General features: G+C 33.7%; 1 protein-coding gene across 1 annotated transcript in view; it reads left to right on the top strand.

The window, feature by feature from the left end:
* Nucleotides 1-10,739, top strand: part of LOC126755280 (protein sax-3) — a 236,083-nt gene extending 225,344 nt beyond the window's left edge. The window contains exons 17-22 of the mRNA XM_050467729.1: nt 324-645; nt 1,216-1,436; nt 1,537-1,753; nt 7,320-7,497; nt 7,616-7,933; nt 8,028-10,739. Of these exons, the coding sequence (XP_050323686.1) occupies nt 324-645; nt 1,216-1,436; nt 1,537-1,753; nt 7,320-7,497; nt 7,616-7,933; nt 8,028-8,724 (1,953 nt within the window). The 3' untranslated portion in view covers nt 8,725-10,739. The remainder of the gene's footprint in view (nt 1-323; nt 646-1,215; nt 1,437-1,536; nt 1,754-7,319; nt 7,498-7,615; nt 7,934-8,027) is intronic.
* The last annotated feature ends 5,883 nt before the right edge of the window (nt 10,740-16,622 follow it).

The raw sequence follows: 16,622 nt of genomic DNA, 5'->3' as shown, positions 1-16,622 counted from the left end.
TCAGTGATTCCAGAACCGCTTCTTGCAAAAAAATGAGAAATGTGCAAAATTTAGATCGATAACTTCTAACTATTGAAAAAATAGCAGATCCTTAAAAGTTTGGGCATTACGAAGAGTTATTCACTCAATTTTGACAACTGCAGTTATTTATCTGACGACACTTTAGCGTGAGTCTGACAAATATTGCTATATCATGGCTCAGTATTTTTAATAATGCTATTATTATATAAAAGTATTATTTATATATTATATATTTTAATATAAAACTTATTAATTCCACGCTCTCCTTCCACCTCTCTCTCTCTCTGTTGCATTCTTCTCAGGTCTCACTGTTTATGGATCCTACACATTTGGTGCATCCGCCACGCGCACACCCTAGCGGCTCGCATAGCGGCATAGCCGGCAGTCACGGCCATCCCGGTGGTGCTGGTGTTGATGGTGGTCATTATGCTTATCATCCAGCTGGCATGCCGGACGATGCCGCCACCACCACCACACATCATAAATCAACGAATGTTGTACATCAAACTTGGTTTATGGTCTTGGTGATAGTCTTTCTGCTGGTCATATTCTCTGTCACGGTCGGTGTTATGGTATTCTTTAAACGGCGACACAAGCTCACCAAAGAGCTGGGTCATTTAAGTGGTGAGTAGCGAACATTTAAATACACTTTTTTACAATTATTTTTAAGCAGCGTTGTCATTATATATTTTTGCTTCATATTTTCAAGTGTAAATATTTTTTTTTTTTTTTTGATTGACAAGCATGCTTGCAGCAATCAGTTTGTTATGAGGAAGCAGAAAAAATATACGCCTGCTGCTTCCTTCATATTTTTCTCTCATTAATTCGTCAAACTTCATTACTGCAAAAGTTGTGTGCAACAAAAATGTTGCAACATGCATTTCATACACACATACTCTTGGTATGTGTTCGTCGCTCGCTCTGCAATTAATTAAAATTTGTTCGCGAAATTCCTCTTACATTCTGGCAAAATTAATTGCTGCCTCATCTTTACTCATTTGCATTCGCGATTGCGTGAAATTCCATTTTATACTTCGCTTCATGCAAAAAAGAAATAAAGATGTACATAATATGAAAAAAATATATATAAATTTAACGAGTGACCGAAAATTGTCTCCACTGCCATATTTCATCACCAAATTTGCATGTCTTCTTCTTTGTGTCCACTCACTTTCATGCCTTTCTGCACTGCAGTAGTCAGCGCCAACGAAATCACCGCGCTGAACATCAACGGCAAGGACAGCCTGTGGATTGACCGCGGCTGGCGCACCACCGACACTGACAAGGACTCCGGCTTGAGCGAAACGAAGCTGCTATCGAATGCGAATAGTCAATCGAATTATACGTCCGATGGTGGCACCGACTATGCCGAAGTGGACACGCGCAACATGAGCACCTTCTACAACTGCCGCAAGGTGAGCAAAATAATGTTAAAATTTTTGCGCTAAAAGTGAAATTATGCACGGCATTCATTACTGCATTTACATTTTCTGCTTCTTCTTTTGTTCCACACAGAGTCCCGAGAATCCAACACCATATGCCACGACCATGATTGTGGGCGCTTCCTCTACAGAGACCACCTGCATGAAGACCTCCTCGTCGAGCACTGACCAGGATTCGGGCACAAACTCACCACACTCCGACGGCAATGCACCACAGTGTGTGGGCGCTAATGCGCCTGGTGTGCCAATTGTGGGCAGCGGCAAGCACAACTATCATCCGTATCCGCCAGGTGAGTACCGTTTGTGTTTAAATACTTATAAATGTTTGATGTGCTTTTGTTTGGTTTTTTTTTTCTTAAGTTTAATTTGGTTTTCATGCTACGTGCTTCATATGAATTTTTAGTTATTTTTTAGAAATAATATTTTTTTAATTTTTTTTTATATATCGCTGCTATATACCATTTTAAATATTGTTTCTATTTTTTTGTAAACTTTTATAATTTTTTTTCACAAAAATTAATCACTTTAAGCTTCAGTTTAAGCTTTGTCTGTCACTTCTAAAATCGTTTTATTTATTTTTTTCTCTGCATTTACTTCACTATCTCTAATTGCTCTCTGTCAACTGATACTATTTTTGACTTTTGAACTTTTAATTCTTTATTTGCTATTTCATCCCATTCTTCCTTATGTTCAACTAAATTCGTATTCCGCTTCGATTATTTTTCCAAAAAAAAATTCAAATATTAAAGTCCCTTGTCTTTACTTGCCATTCGGCCATCACTTAGTTCAAACAATTTCCTGTTTTACTCGTTATTGATATCCTTTTGTCTCGCTCGCTGCCACCAGCAAGTTTACGAGTATACAAATCTAACCCAGTAGCAGGTGGAATAAGATTGAGAAGACCATTCTGAAGTGGTAACTATGGTAACTTGTTAGGAGATGAGTAACGCGACGAATATAAAATTTTAAATTATGAACATGAAACTAAAATTAATTGAACAGAAAAATAGCACTATTAAATGTTAGTAGAATCGATAAGTAAAAGACCAAAAAAATATCTAAAAATAAAAAGCCTGAACGTTAGATAGTATGAAAAAAACAAGAATAAACTTTTACTAACTATAAGGTATAATACCCATACACAAAAGTTTCCATGGAAGAACTTAATTTTGATCTTGATATATTTTTGTATGGCGGCTATATGATTTAGTAGTCCGATTCAACAATTTGTTGGCAGACTTAGGCGTTGTGTTCGACAATAATAAAAAAAAATTTTCAAAGAAGTAGTTGATTTTGTCCGTTCAGTATGTATGTCAGCTATATGCTTTAGCATTTCGATCACAACAATTTCCTCTGGGAGTGGTAATAATCTGTGCCAAATTTCGTGAAGATATCGCTGTAACTGAAAAAGTTTTCCACACCAGGACCTTATTTTGTCCGTTCAGTTTATATGGTAGCTTCATGCTATAATGATCCGATCTAAAATTTTTTTTTGGAGTTTATAGTTTTGCTTCAGGAAATAATCTATGCCAAGTTTGGTGAATATATTTTGTCCAATAAAAGAGATACGAAAGCTTTTTAAACATCAGTTTGTTATTGTCACATTTTATATATAGGTTCGATTTCAATTCAATTCATGGTTCGATTTTATTTCGTTTCATAAAGAATTGCAGATGTTAATTCGAACCATTAAATTTTGTCAAAGAAAATTTTCCAAACATGAGCTTGATTTTGTAGACGAAATGGTTCAAATCCGTTGATGGTGAATGTTAAGTTGTCCGGCTTAAACATTTTGTTTTTTTACAAAAATTTCAAAATATTGCGATTTTTTCATTATTTTCATAAGTTTTGAAATAAAAATTTTTTTGGTTAAATAAAAAATCTCAACTTTCCAACATTATAAGGAATGACACAATGTGATTGGTAGCACTGGAGATGTACGACTGCAAACACATCTATTGATAAAATACAAAAATATATTTTCGACTACCCAAAATGCCAACTTTCTTGAAGATATCTCATCAACTAAAGGGGTTTTCCATATAAGGACTTGATTTTCATCGAACAGTTTGTATAGCAGCTAGATGATTTAGTAGTCAGATCCTGACAATTTCTTCGGTGATAGAAGCGCTCCTGCTGATAATAATCTGTGCCAAATTTCGAAAAAACGTCTTGGAAAATCAACCTTCTTGAATTTCAAGGACTTGATTTTGAGCAATCAGTTTTTAGTTATTTTCACTAATCGTTCGATTGGGAATAAAAGGACATATATGTAGAAGCTTTCATGTCGTCTCTATTTCTAAAAATCTGAGGGTCTAATCCACTTATACCTGTATACAGTAGATGGGCTAAGATGACTCGACACTTTATATATTTATTTTATGGGGTCTCCCACGTTTCTTTTTATATTTCTGGTTGGCAAACGAATATATTGTACAGGATATAAAAATGTAATAGTATCAATGGAAATGAATACAACAACAAAAAATTAATACGAATTATATCCAAACACACATACGGGCGATCAAAGTAATCAAGTGACAAATCATTATACTGCTGGGTAAATGTATATCCTGTGCCACTTATAGGCACCCATACATACCAGTACGTATGAAGGCACAGGCATATGTATGTATATGGTATATTCATATGGCCCTGTGTGATTTTTATCCGATTTAGCAAAAGATTTGCTATCAATTTACGTTTCACTTTATGCTCAGCTGACAGCAGTCCAAAATCCACTTCGCTCCATCTCTGCCTTCACAAAATGCTTTGTTTTGATTTTTCGTTTCTATTGCTTTCATTTTTCAATTCTATTTCTTTTATTTGGATTTTTTACTTATATTTTCTCTTTTATGTTATCACGGCATTCATAGACTGGCTGACATTGCTTTTGTTTTCGCACTCGATTAGATTTGCTTAAAGAGATTTCGACATTTTTTTTTGGGTTTCCAAACGATGATATCCTTGCTGCTGCTTATTTCGTGTATTGCAAGCAGTTTTGCCATTGTATTTACACTGCGCTTGCATTTAATATCATTTATAGTCACATAAACATACACACATATACATATACATGCTGGCGCATGTGTGTGTGTTTTTCTATTTTATTTTCACTATTTCCCTGCAAATCGAGTGCCAACAGCCCGTCGTCTATTGCCGCTGATTGCTATTGACAGCTGCTCAAGTGGCATGGGGGGGACAGGGAGAGGCAGGGCAGTGCTGCTTTGTCCGCCACGTTTCATTCAACTGATTGCATTGTAATTTCAACCCCTGCAGCAAGGATTTGTGGAACACTCTAGCTTTAATTCTATTTTTTATTTTATTTTAACTTCTTTTCTACGCTGTGTGGCAGCAACATTCAATCGCTTCGTCGTGCTCGGCGCTCGTGTATCGCCTGCCATTATTATTTCTTGTGTGATTTGTACCGTTTATCCTTCGCTAAGTTGGCATTTCTCGTATTTGCAAAATTAAAAATTCAATTACTTGCGGCAAAACTTTGACTGCATGCCTCACTTTGCGGCGCTTCCCCTTTCGTGTCACTTCGCTCCCTTAGGTTGCTTGAAAATTTTTCCTTGCTTCACCATTTGGCCTTTGAAGTGTTTCCTGTTTCCAAGTGTTAGCTGAGTAGCGTGGCATTGTGCGGGCCTTCCCATTGTATGCATGTGGCATGTGGCATGTGGAGAATTGAGAGATTGTAAATACTTTGACTGCCAGCCGTTGGCAATTTGCTGCTTTGCCGCAGCAGTTGAGTTGCTCTAGATTTACAGCTGATAAATTGCGGTAATGCCGCATTAGTAATGTGGCCTCAGCACCGCTAAGTACTTTATTTAGTGTCACTTTTCTTATGTTGCAAGCAGTAGGTAGTGGCGTAGCTTTTGCTGGCGGCTTTGCAGGAATTTAAATTGCTTTGTGGCATCCGGTTTACATATTTCGCTAATCTTGATTTGAAGCTCCTTGATCCTATGCATGCAAGAGTATTACCTAAGGTTAGAAAAGAACAATTATATGGATCTTGAAAGATAAGGTATATGCCGAGGGGTGAATATGCTTTATTTGAAGGACTTTTTAGCAAAAACTGTTGAATCTTAAAAAATAAGTCCGGCATGACTTAAAATCAAAAGACATTTTACAGATGCCAGACTCTTCTCAGTAATTTGTCTGAATTCCGTCTCAACCAAAAACCTCAACCTAAAAATTTCTCATTACGTTCAAACAATTAAGAACGAAGGTTGGGTCCGTGGTGCCATGTCCGAATATACTAAGGACTCATTTCAATACTCTTGTTGCACATGCAACAAAAAAGCTCATAAAAAGCACACTCGCAGCGAAAGCTCTGAAAGTGTTAAACTTTTCAAGCAAACGCTTGCCTTCTAAGCTTAAGCGAGTATGAAGAGCAAGCTAAGCTGAGTTAAAATTTCCCTGAAGATTTATAGTAACATTATGAGTATTTTACAGCTACCAATATATGAAGGTTGCAAACCAAATCAGGTGAAGAACTTTGATCACTATTTAGTAAATAGTTAGTTGGTGAAATCTCGAAAGTCCCTAGCGTTTATCAAGTCGAAAAAGTTCAGAGAAAACTATGATTCATTCATAAAGTACTGGTGTCTATAGAATTTAGTTGATCGTTGTGTACCGCGTCTCAATGCATCAGGGAAACCTGTGACAGATTTTTTGATTAATTTTCCGAAAGTTTTGCGCAAAGTTGGCTGCGTTTATTTATTGAGGCACGACACAAACTCTAATATTTTTCAAGAGCTCAATCTCAAAGTAGTTGTTTATGAGGCTTGCAATTCTTCGTCTCAAGTCGTTTGTGTTGTAATTCAGCTCTCTGAATTACAAGAAGTGGTTCCGTTATTGCTGTTGATTGCAGGCATCGCAATTGAAGCGGGTGTTCGTTTGACACTTGTTTACTAATTTGCTTCTGTTCAGAATATGATGACATACTCCACAGATTATAGTGGCCAGTGGCGGATCCAGAGTAGAATTTTAGGGGGGGTGGAACTATTCTTGCAACTCAAAATCTTTTCCATCTTGCCAACTATTTCAAAAAACCGCCTTTTGTAGATGTCAGAAAAGGAAACTACTGGATTATGCCCAGTATGCCGATTCCTCAAAAAAAATTTCAAAGAGTTTCAATATATTTTTCGCCGTGGTAAGTCGCTTTCGAAAAGGCTAACTCATTAATGTGTGTTAGATTTTGTTTTGGCAAACTTTTTATGACGATATTTTTCTTCGCTTTTTTAACAATATTTTTAATCATCTTTTTATCATACTTTAACTATAGAAATAGAAAATAGATGCATAGTTTTAGGAGCGAAAGGTATAAGTATAGAAAATTCAAGTAATATTAACCACTCCAAAAATATTTTGGAAAAAGTACTAAATGCTGAGTCTCTTAGATTAGGAGACTATTCGGAATGAGTCTACTTCTAAATATAAGTTTCGCTAAATATAGATTTGAAGACATGCATATACTTTTAGGCTGAAAAATCTTTTTTAGCTAACGCTTTCATATTATTGATTTTATTTTTAGGAATTGTTTTAGTTTTTGTAATCAAAAATGATTTCTGAATAAACTCACTTCTTGATAGTTCACAGTATGGTTTATCATGCTATTATCAAAATTTAAACTACATACTAATTTACTTTAATTAATTATTATTGCAAATGCAACCAAATATTGCGTCTAATCCACAAATATTGTCTATATTACTATTTCATGTTCCCTCCAACTTCCGGTTCCTCAACAAACAATTTACGCTCAACCAAATATTTTGATGTTCAATGTTGTAATTATTATTGTGTTTGCTGTATAAAAACTTGAAACAAACCGAAATGAAAAACTAACAGAACAATTTAATTGGTCAGAGTTCTTGCCACCACCACCAGAGCACCCACCACCGCTGCCAAGCGGCTGCAATGGTGGCGGCGGCGCTAACACAGGCGGCGTAATCTACGCGCCCGGCTCACCACAATCTTCACGCAAAAGCTCCAAGAGCGGCGGCTCCGGCATGTCAACACATCAGAGGTAAGTTGCAAATGCTTTGCTGCACGCAGCGCGCGTGATTAATTACCGCTTAACTAAAGAGTATTTAATATGATTTTAATTAAATGAATATGTTCCCCCTCATGCCTTGCTGCAACAGCGCTTTGAACTCTTCCATACACAGCAGCTCCTCGGGCGGTTTCTCCACGTGGGGTGTGTCACCACAATGCGTTGCCTCGCGGCCAACGGAGAATTACTACAACAATCCTTTGCCCTGTGTGGGCGGCTCACAGAATCGTTACCAGATCACACCGACCGGTCAACATCCACCACCGCTGCCACCCTACTTTCCACCCGGTGCTGCGGGCACCGCACAACTACCGCCACGCAACATACATATCCACTACCCGGCGCCAAGGCACGCAATGAGCGAGTACCAGCCCACGGGCACACACAATTCACGCTGCTCCAATGGACGGTAAGTGCGCGCAACATTGTTGTTACTTTTAATTACACTGCCAAATTAACATATGCACTGCAATTACAATTCGTTTTTACTCTTTCATCCACAGCGCCTGTAATAGCTGCGATGCGCTCGCCTCACCGCTCCAACCGCTGCCACCGCCCGGCGACGGCTGGTATCAGCCACTACAGGCGCACATGCCGCCCAATGCCGGCGGCGGCGCTAATCCCATCTATCAATGTTCCTCCGAGTGTTCCGATCATTCGCGACATTCACATACGCACACACACGCGCACAGCCACGCACACGCACATCAGCAACATCACGGCGCACACATGCACGCGCATCAACATCACGCGCACGCAACGGCGGCCGCGGCGCACGCTGGCAATGGCAACGACACACTGCGCTCGGAGAGCAGCCAGGAGGGCGGTAAAGGCAATTATCGTTGTCAGAAGCAGGTGGGCGGCGGCAGTAGTAACGGCGGCTACGCGGACATCAACGAGTCGACGGAGCGCGAGCACATGCTAAAGAGCGTCGGTGGCGGCTGCGGCAATGGCAACACAAGCACGCTGGGCGGCAGCTCGTCGTGCGGTTATGAGGTGCTCGGCGATCACCGAAATTGCAGCGACTGCTGCAGCAGTTCGCGCGAAGGCGACACCTGCTCGTGCAGTGAGGGCTCCTGCTTGTACGCGGAGGCGGGCGAGCCGGGCATGCCGCCGCCAAGCAGCGCGCACCTAGGCGGTGGCGGCGACAACCGCGCTGTTATCGCTGCTGGCAAGCTGGTGACGCAGCAGGGCAATTGATATGCGGCCGGCGTGAGTGATGTGGTTATGTACTTTTAGTGGTTACCTACGGTGCAGCTGCCAATCTATGAGCATGCTGTAGGCGTTGGCCGGTGCAACAGTGAAGGTAATGGCAACATCGGCGCGGCGCTAATTTGTGAGTAGTCTATGTAAGTGGTATGTAAGTTGAAACTAAGCGAATTAAGCGTATGTTGGTGAGTAGTTAAGTATGTATGTATAGTGTAGCCATATAATTGTGTGTGTGTGTGTGTGTGTGTGTAGGTTAAGCAAGTGTTTTAACGAGGCGCAACGTCGCTTGTCTCTGTGTGTGCATAAAAATGGTTGTGTAGTTTTAGGCGCCGCCATAAGGCGCACGACCGCTAACAATGGCGAACATTACATGTAACCCGGACAAATATAAAAACAACAACAAACTAACAAGACAAACTTAAATAGAAAATAACAATAGCGAGACTTTAAAGCAGCGCTAGCTGCCGACTGACAGACAATTGCATATTTTTCTAACTTCTAACGGCATTTACCCACGAAATCATAGACACGAACGCGTCAGGCAACAACAATATATTGCTATGCGAATGCAACTACTCGCTCAAGGTACTAAAATAGCATAATTTTCCAAACATTTTCCAATTTTGCCAGACAACCTCCACTTGCCACTCACACAACCATAGCTCTCAGTGCCCAAACTCAACCTTGCAGTGCAATTCCACGCTTTCTCGCGTGACTGCCACACATTTTGCAAGCCAACAGCGCGTCACCAAAACAATTTACCAGCGCAAAAGCGACGCGGCGTACCTAGAATAGCACCCTATATGCCTGTTTATACTCGGAACTACGTAAGCTCCATTTAGTAAACGCTGTACCTTGGCATACCGACGCGTCAATTTAAAAAATGGCTACCTTTCAGCAGCGACTGCTTGCCACAATTCAACGTCAATTGCTGGCAACATACTTTCAAATGCAAATAGTCACTAAGTCACATAAACAAAATCAAATTGTGCCGCCGTCTTGCAGTTGGTAAGCCGTATAAATGGTGCTGCTGTTACTAAGCGCGCTTTTGTTCGGCGCACAAATTTATGTAACTCCCGCTTTTATATATAAATACAACTGTACTATATAGCACAACATGTCAATAGTCTAAATATGTCACACTCCGTACGGTTGTTGCAACAAGCAGTAGCAAAGTGGCGTTTTAGCAGTCCTTTATACTTGCCCCTAAAGCTATGCTATGAAAAATGCCTCAATCGTTTAACACGCAATTTCCAATGTCTGCCCATTTGGCGTATATCCTGTGCTTTTAAGGCACTACGTTTCTTCTTTCACCGTGTTCTTCTATTTCTTCCTTTTCCTCTTTCTTTGCCGCTTTGATTGCCAGCAATCGCGTTTTGTCTACAATCTATCATAGTGCTAGTATAAATCTAAGGCAATGGCGGTATAAAAGCGAAGTTTATGCACCAATAAATTACCGAAAGCGGTGATAAATGATTGTTTCTTCCGCGCTTGTTGGGTGGTAGGCCAGAGTTTTGCTTGTTGGGCGTGGGTGGCGGCATGGAAAGGCAGCAGAAGCAGCTTATTTTCTATTTTTGTGTATTTAAAAATATTTTATAACTTTTTTAATAAATAATAAACTGAATCATATGGTTGCTATTCGCTCTGGCTGCTAAGAAAAACTTTGTGTGCTACATGTCTACACATCCTTTGCCTTGCGTGGGCGGCTACATGTTGCCGTTGGGCTCTTGACTTAACAGTGGTTCACTTAATTCACAGTGTTAGTCCAGAGTTTACTGCGGGAAAGAAAAAAATCAGTTTTTTAAGTTTTATATTTTAAGTTTCGTCTTATTATTATTGTTTTTTTGTTGTTTTGAAAGGATTTTGAAATTAATATTTTTAATTTTTTTTTATTATAAGCTATTTTAAGCAAGCCTATAAAACCACATCGCTGTTAATGCTTTACATTAAATCTTCTATCGCTGTTATTTTAACATTTTCTTTTAAAGTGTACACTGATTGGAATATAGCAGTTTTGTTTTTTGGTAAAGTTACTTCATTGAAATGATTTAACAAAATTTTTGAATAATATAGCAAATATATTAGCAAATTAACACAATATTATTTTACTTTATATTAATTAGGTTTTTATCTATATAAAGCCACAGCTAAAAACTTAAAAAAAGTTTTTTAGAAGAGAGTTTCTGTTTCCAATCGAAATATCTTATTGAATTTAACTTTCGCAATTTTCAAGTTTCAGTTTTTACTCAAGAATTTACATACAGAAATATTTGTTTACAATTTATGTTGTGAGTGATTAAATTTTAAGGAATATTGATAAATATTTTCAAAAATAATAATTACTTTTTTATTAAACATAAGTATATTTTAAAAATTAGTTGCAAAACGTTTGGATATTCGATTCTTAGACTACAGATTTTTCTCATTTTCTTTTTATTTTTATACATTATTTTGATTTTCTTAATTTTTTCATATTCATTTTATTTTTTAATATTTTTTGATATTTTTTATTATTTTCTCTTAATATTTTTTATTAGTTTAAAATAAAATTTTATAAATATTTTTTTCGTATTTATTTTTTTCATACTTTTATATTTTTTTATATGTTTCATATTATTTTATTTTCATTTTTTTGAAGTATTTTATTTATTTGATTTAATATTTTTTTTAGATTTATTATTTTTTATTATCAAGATGATGGGACTTTAAGAAAATGTGTTGTTTATTTTTTATATATACATATTTTTGGATTTTAAGATTTTTTAAAAATATTTTTAGTTAAATTTGTATAATATTTTTATGTTTTTTAAATAATTTGTATTATTTTCTTTTAGTTTTTTTTTAGACTTTTATTAATTTTTTTAATGTTTTGTTTTGGCCCTTTTATTTTAAGTTTTTTTATTATTATCAAGACGAAAAATTTGGACTTTCATATTTTTTTTCAATTTTTTGTTGCTTATTTTTAAATTTTTACAATTTCTTTTAATTTTTGTGTAATATATTATTTATTTTTCTAATATTTTTTTTTTTTGTATGTTTGTTTTCATTTTATTTTTATTCGTTATCGTCAAAATGAAAATTGCGGTCAAAAAAATAATTTTATAAAAATGTTTATTTTGCTTTTTTTATATTTATTTTCACATTTTTTTATTTAATCTTTTATATTTGTTTTAAACCATTTTTCTAATAAAAGTATGTACCTCAATTTTACTTCTTTTAATTTTTTATAATTTTTATTTAATTTTTTGATTATTTTATTTTTTCTTTAATTTGCTACGATTTACTTACTATATAACAGTATAAAATCTTTTTTTGATCTACACCTACGTTACAGCGCACTTAGAGGTTAGGTTAAAGTTAAAGAGTTTTTTTAGCGACAGTCAGAGCATTTTATAACAGAATACCATACAAGCATAAAAGTGCAATAGAATTGCTACTTAACTAAATATTTTTAACTTTGCCAAGCGGGTACAAATTTCACAAACCGACTGCCATATTTGACTGTATATATACACATAGGACAAAAGATGCCATAATAACTGATTTAGAACAATAACAAATGCATTTATGACCATACTGAAAAATACATATACAAAGAAAGATATAAACACAAATAAATTGCAAATGAAACTGCCAACTTCAATAGAAAAGCTAAAAATAAAAGTTCGCAAGTCAATGTCATTTCCAAAACCAGATTTTCCAAAAAAAAATTAAAACTGTTAACTTGTGCATAGAAAATAAAATTGAAATTGACATTTTTAATTTTTTTTAATTGAAATTTGTGAATCAAAATAAAAATAGTCTGAAGCAGAAAGAATTTTGAGAAATTCAATACATTTAATGAAGTCTCCGCATTAAAGAGCGTCAACAAACTTTTAGGACATACAGTAATTTCACAATGAAAAACCAATCACAGGGTAATACACTTAAATTTAAGCCATGTATGTGTGTGTTTGTGATGAATAATTTTAATAATTACTATAAATAACAATGTACAGACTTCATATTTTTGGCCGAAGCCGAAAAAGGAACAATTGTAAACGCAAATACGTACCGCAATGAGTGAAAATCGAACAAAAATATAAGCAAAACAAAATTACAACCATACACACATATATGTATATAAATGTCTGTAGATAATATTCCAAAATAAAAACAAAAATTCAAAAAATCCGATGTTTTATAAGCAAGTTTCGAAATTTGTGTTGTAAGATGTAAAAAGCGCAGAAAATTCACATGAGATCTTATTGAATGTGTAAGTGTTCAGACTTTACATAACTTTCAGCGAAATTCTTTATGTAAATAAAATAAGCAAATTCACTTAAATGGTTGCTATTTCAATGAATTTAAAAAGTGTGTTCACTGAAACAAATCAATTGAAATAAACTTAAATAAACTCATGAAATCTATTACAGAAAGAGAAGAATTCCGAATTTCGTTAAGGCAAACTGCGACCGTGCTGCGTTGGTCTGTAGTGCAATTTTGTATATAATGGGATGAAATTTGATTAAATATGAAATTTACGAGCACAAAACGCATACAATGACGAATGGTTAGTGGTTACCTACTATAATTGTAACTGTAACTAAAACGTTCTTTACACTCTATTATTTACAACTACTTACTTATAAGTGGTAAAGCGTAAAAGCCATATAATTGATGTTTATATATTTTCTAAATTTTTTTTGATAAAAAAATTTTAAAGAAAATTATGAAACTTTTTAAGCCGCTTGAAATTGCGAAAATTTTAATTTTGGTTTTAAAAATTTTTTAGTTGTGTTGTTTTTCGACAAATTTTTTGAAAAAAATGCATTGTTTTGGTTTCAGTCAGTAAGTTTCTGCCTTTCGTATTATTATTTTCGAATTTTTCGAATCCTTCCATAAACAATAGACATAAAAGAGTAATATAGTTTATCAATAACAATGAAATAAAAGCAGCTAAAAAGGAAAAAACAATTTTTTTTACGATTTATTGAAATATTTAGTATTCTTCATGTTTAATTTGATGAGTAATTTCGAAATTTAAACAAGTAAAAAAGCAAGCAATATTTTTACAATTTTCTTGAGATTTGAGTACACTATTAGTTTCACATAAAATTCGACAACTTATACCGACTTTTTATTTTAATATTTTTCGTTAGAGATTTTGCTATTTTTCGGTTTTTAATTTAGCATTAAAAAATGTAAAAATTATCTTCATAAATGCGATTTATAATATTTTTGTTTTGGTTTTATAATTTTGTTTGAGATTTTTTTGTTTTATTAATCAAAAGGACTTGATAAAATCCACTTTTATTTTGGCTCCAAAATTATTCAAATATACTAATCAAATCATTATTTTTGATGGATTTTTTTTTATAATTTTAATAATTGAGTAATAGTAGCTTTGTTTTCTAAATAATTTAATAAATATATAATTATATTTCTGAATTTTTTATATAAATTCTGTTATGTGTCACGTATCTGAACACAAAAGCAAAATAAAATAAAATAAAAAATCAAAAGTAATTAGTACGGCTTAGTTTCATTTCATTTTATTTATTTTAAATTTTTTTGTATGCAAAGAACTTAATATTTTTTTTAATTTTAATTAGTTTCTGCAATAATTACATATGAATTTTATACGCAAATTTACTTTGCAAACCAATAATAATAAATAATATTTCTATTTCCTGCTAATCTTTTTCTTCTTACTGCAGTAAAGTCGAGAATTCGCAGATTTTTAATTCAAGTTTTAAATAATAATAATTTTATGTGCTTTTCTTGAGATAAACTTCGTCTAAAAATCCTTGATTCAAAAAGTTTCATCAAAAATTATTTTCCACTTATTATTTTTGAAATATGGTAATTTATATTTTGACGTTTTAATTATTTGCATAAATTTAGGAGTTTTCTAAGAACTATTGTTAGTTATTTAACAATTTATTTATTTCGAAATTTTTATTTTCTTTTAAAGAGTATTTTCTTTCATATTACAGTCAAGAAAGTCTTCGATTTTGCGATTTTGTCAAATCTGTTACGAACATCAGAAAGGTCACTTAGGGATTCATTACAGTATATGTATATCGTCACCTAAAATTCAAAATAACATAACATCACTTTTCATAAGTTTACAGACGAAAAAAAATGTATAATAAAAACCACTCATATTGCAACAAAATATGCGTTTTGGTTATAAAATAGTTATATATTGGATACATCTGAGAGCGGAAGCTGAAAATTTTATGCAACATATATACATACATGTATAATATGATGTAGTGAATCGTAAGCAATAAAAAACTCAATTTCGCTTTTTTGGTGATGTTTTGTCTTGCATTTTAGATGACGATTTAGTCTTTCTCCCTGATTGTGTGTTTTCGAAATTTATTAAATAATTTTTAAATTTTGTATAATATTTTTTTTTTTTTGAAAATGTTCTTTTATATTTGTCTATTTGAACACTCCGTCAAAATTTTTTCTTTTTTTTAAATCAATATTTCTACTATTGAGCCTAAACTGATTGAATGCGACCACATTTCCCACTACAATTATTAAAAAAAAGTCTATGATTTTTACTAATAAAAAATGTACCTGTGATATTGCATATTTCATTACAATTAAACGAGTTGTAATTTCATTTTTTACGACTACACGAATTCTACATATTATGCGCAAAGGAAAGTAATAAAAGTAAGAAACTAATACGCAGACTTAGAAGCTAGACTTAAGAAAATTAGCAGTTAGAATTAGCATTAATTTGTATGTACTTTTATATATAAATACATACAGGCATGTAATCAACTGAGTAAGTGAGGAATTTGTGCGTAATTAGTAGGAATTAGCGAAATAGAACGAAAAATGTGTAATTTTAAGAAGACGAAAAATAATAATAATTTAATGAAAATAAAATAAAAATAATAAATAAATGAAAATTAAAAATTGATGTAAAAAAAGAAAAATTATATTACTGTAATATAATGTAATTACATTAATATATTACACATGAAAAAAGCCTACAAGAAACCCCAGTTATTAAAATTTAAAGTTCGAAAATAAATATATCGTCACCTTAAATGTAAAAGAGCGTAAGATCACTTTGCAGAAGTTTACAGGCGAAAGGAAAACAATATAATAGAAACCACCCATATTGAAATAAAATTAGATTTTTGGTTATACATTGATAATGTATTGGTTATATGTTGGTTATATCAGTTAGTTTGTACTCAATTTTGAGTTTTTTTTTGATGATACCTTGTTTTGCATTTCAGGTGACAATGTGTATGTGTGTGTGCGAGAGCTAAAAAATTTAATTGAATTCATAGTTATGCATTTTAATTACCCCACTAAGCTAATGAATATTAATTGCAATTAATTTGCTTAATTTAGCGCATTGTTAAATACTTTAAAGCCGACAAAAAACTGACAAATAAACACACATGCGACTTGGCATGCACACACACACCTACAATGATTTTTATATAATTGTTTGTTTTTTTTTTTTTTAATAATTTTGAGCCAACTTTTAATTACTGCGCACTTTCTCATTACCAGCTTCGTGCGCATAACTAAATTCCGCTGCATTACGCTGACATTAATTTTGACTTTTAATCAAAAGCTTAAATGGAAAAAGCAGCGAAAGCTTAAATATTACAAATTTAATAAAATCGCAATTATTTTTAATGTTTTGCACTTATTTAAGCAGCGTTAAGCGGCACTTAGCGTTAACAAATAAGCAGCTACAACAACAATAATGCGGGAAATATTAGTGGAAATCAAGAAAAAAATAAAAATGTAAGATATATATACATAAAAATGTATATAATGTAAATTAATTAAACGAAAGCTTAAATAAAGTAGAGCAACACGCACACACTTACACACACAGCAGTGAGACATGCAACTTTTGA

This window comes from Bactrocera neohumeralis, chromosome 4 (genome assembly GCF_024586455.1).
Source record: "Bactrocera neohumeralis isolate Rockhampton chromosome 4, APGP_CSIRO_Bneo_wtdbg2-racon-allhic-juicebox.fasta_v2, whole genome shotgun sequence".
In the NCBI taxonomy this organism is placed as follows: domain Eukaryota; kingdom Metazoa; phylum Arthropoda; class Insecta; order Diptera; family Tephritidae; genus Bactrocera; species Bactrocera neohumeralis.
The sequence above is the reverse complement of the archived record's forward strand: the minus strand, read 5'-3'. Positions and strand labels throughout refer to the sequence as shown.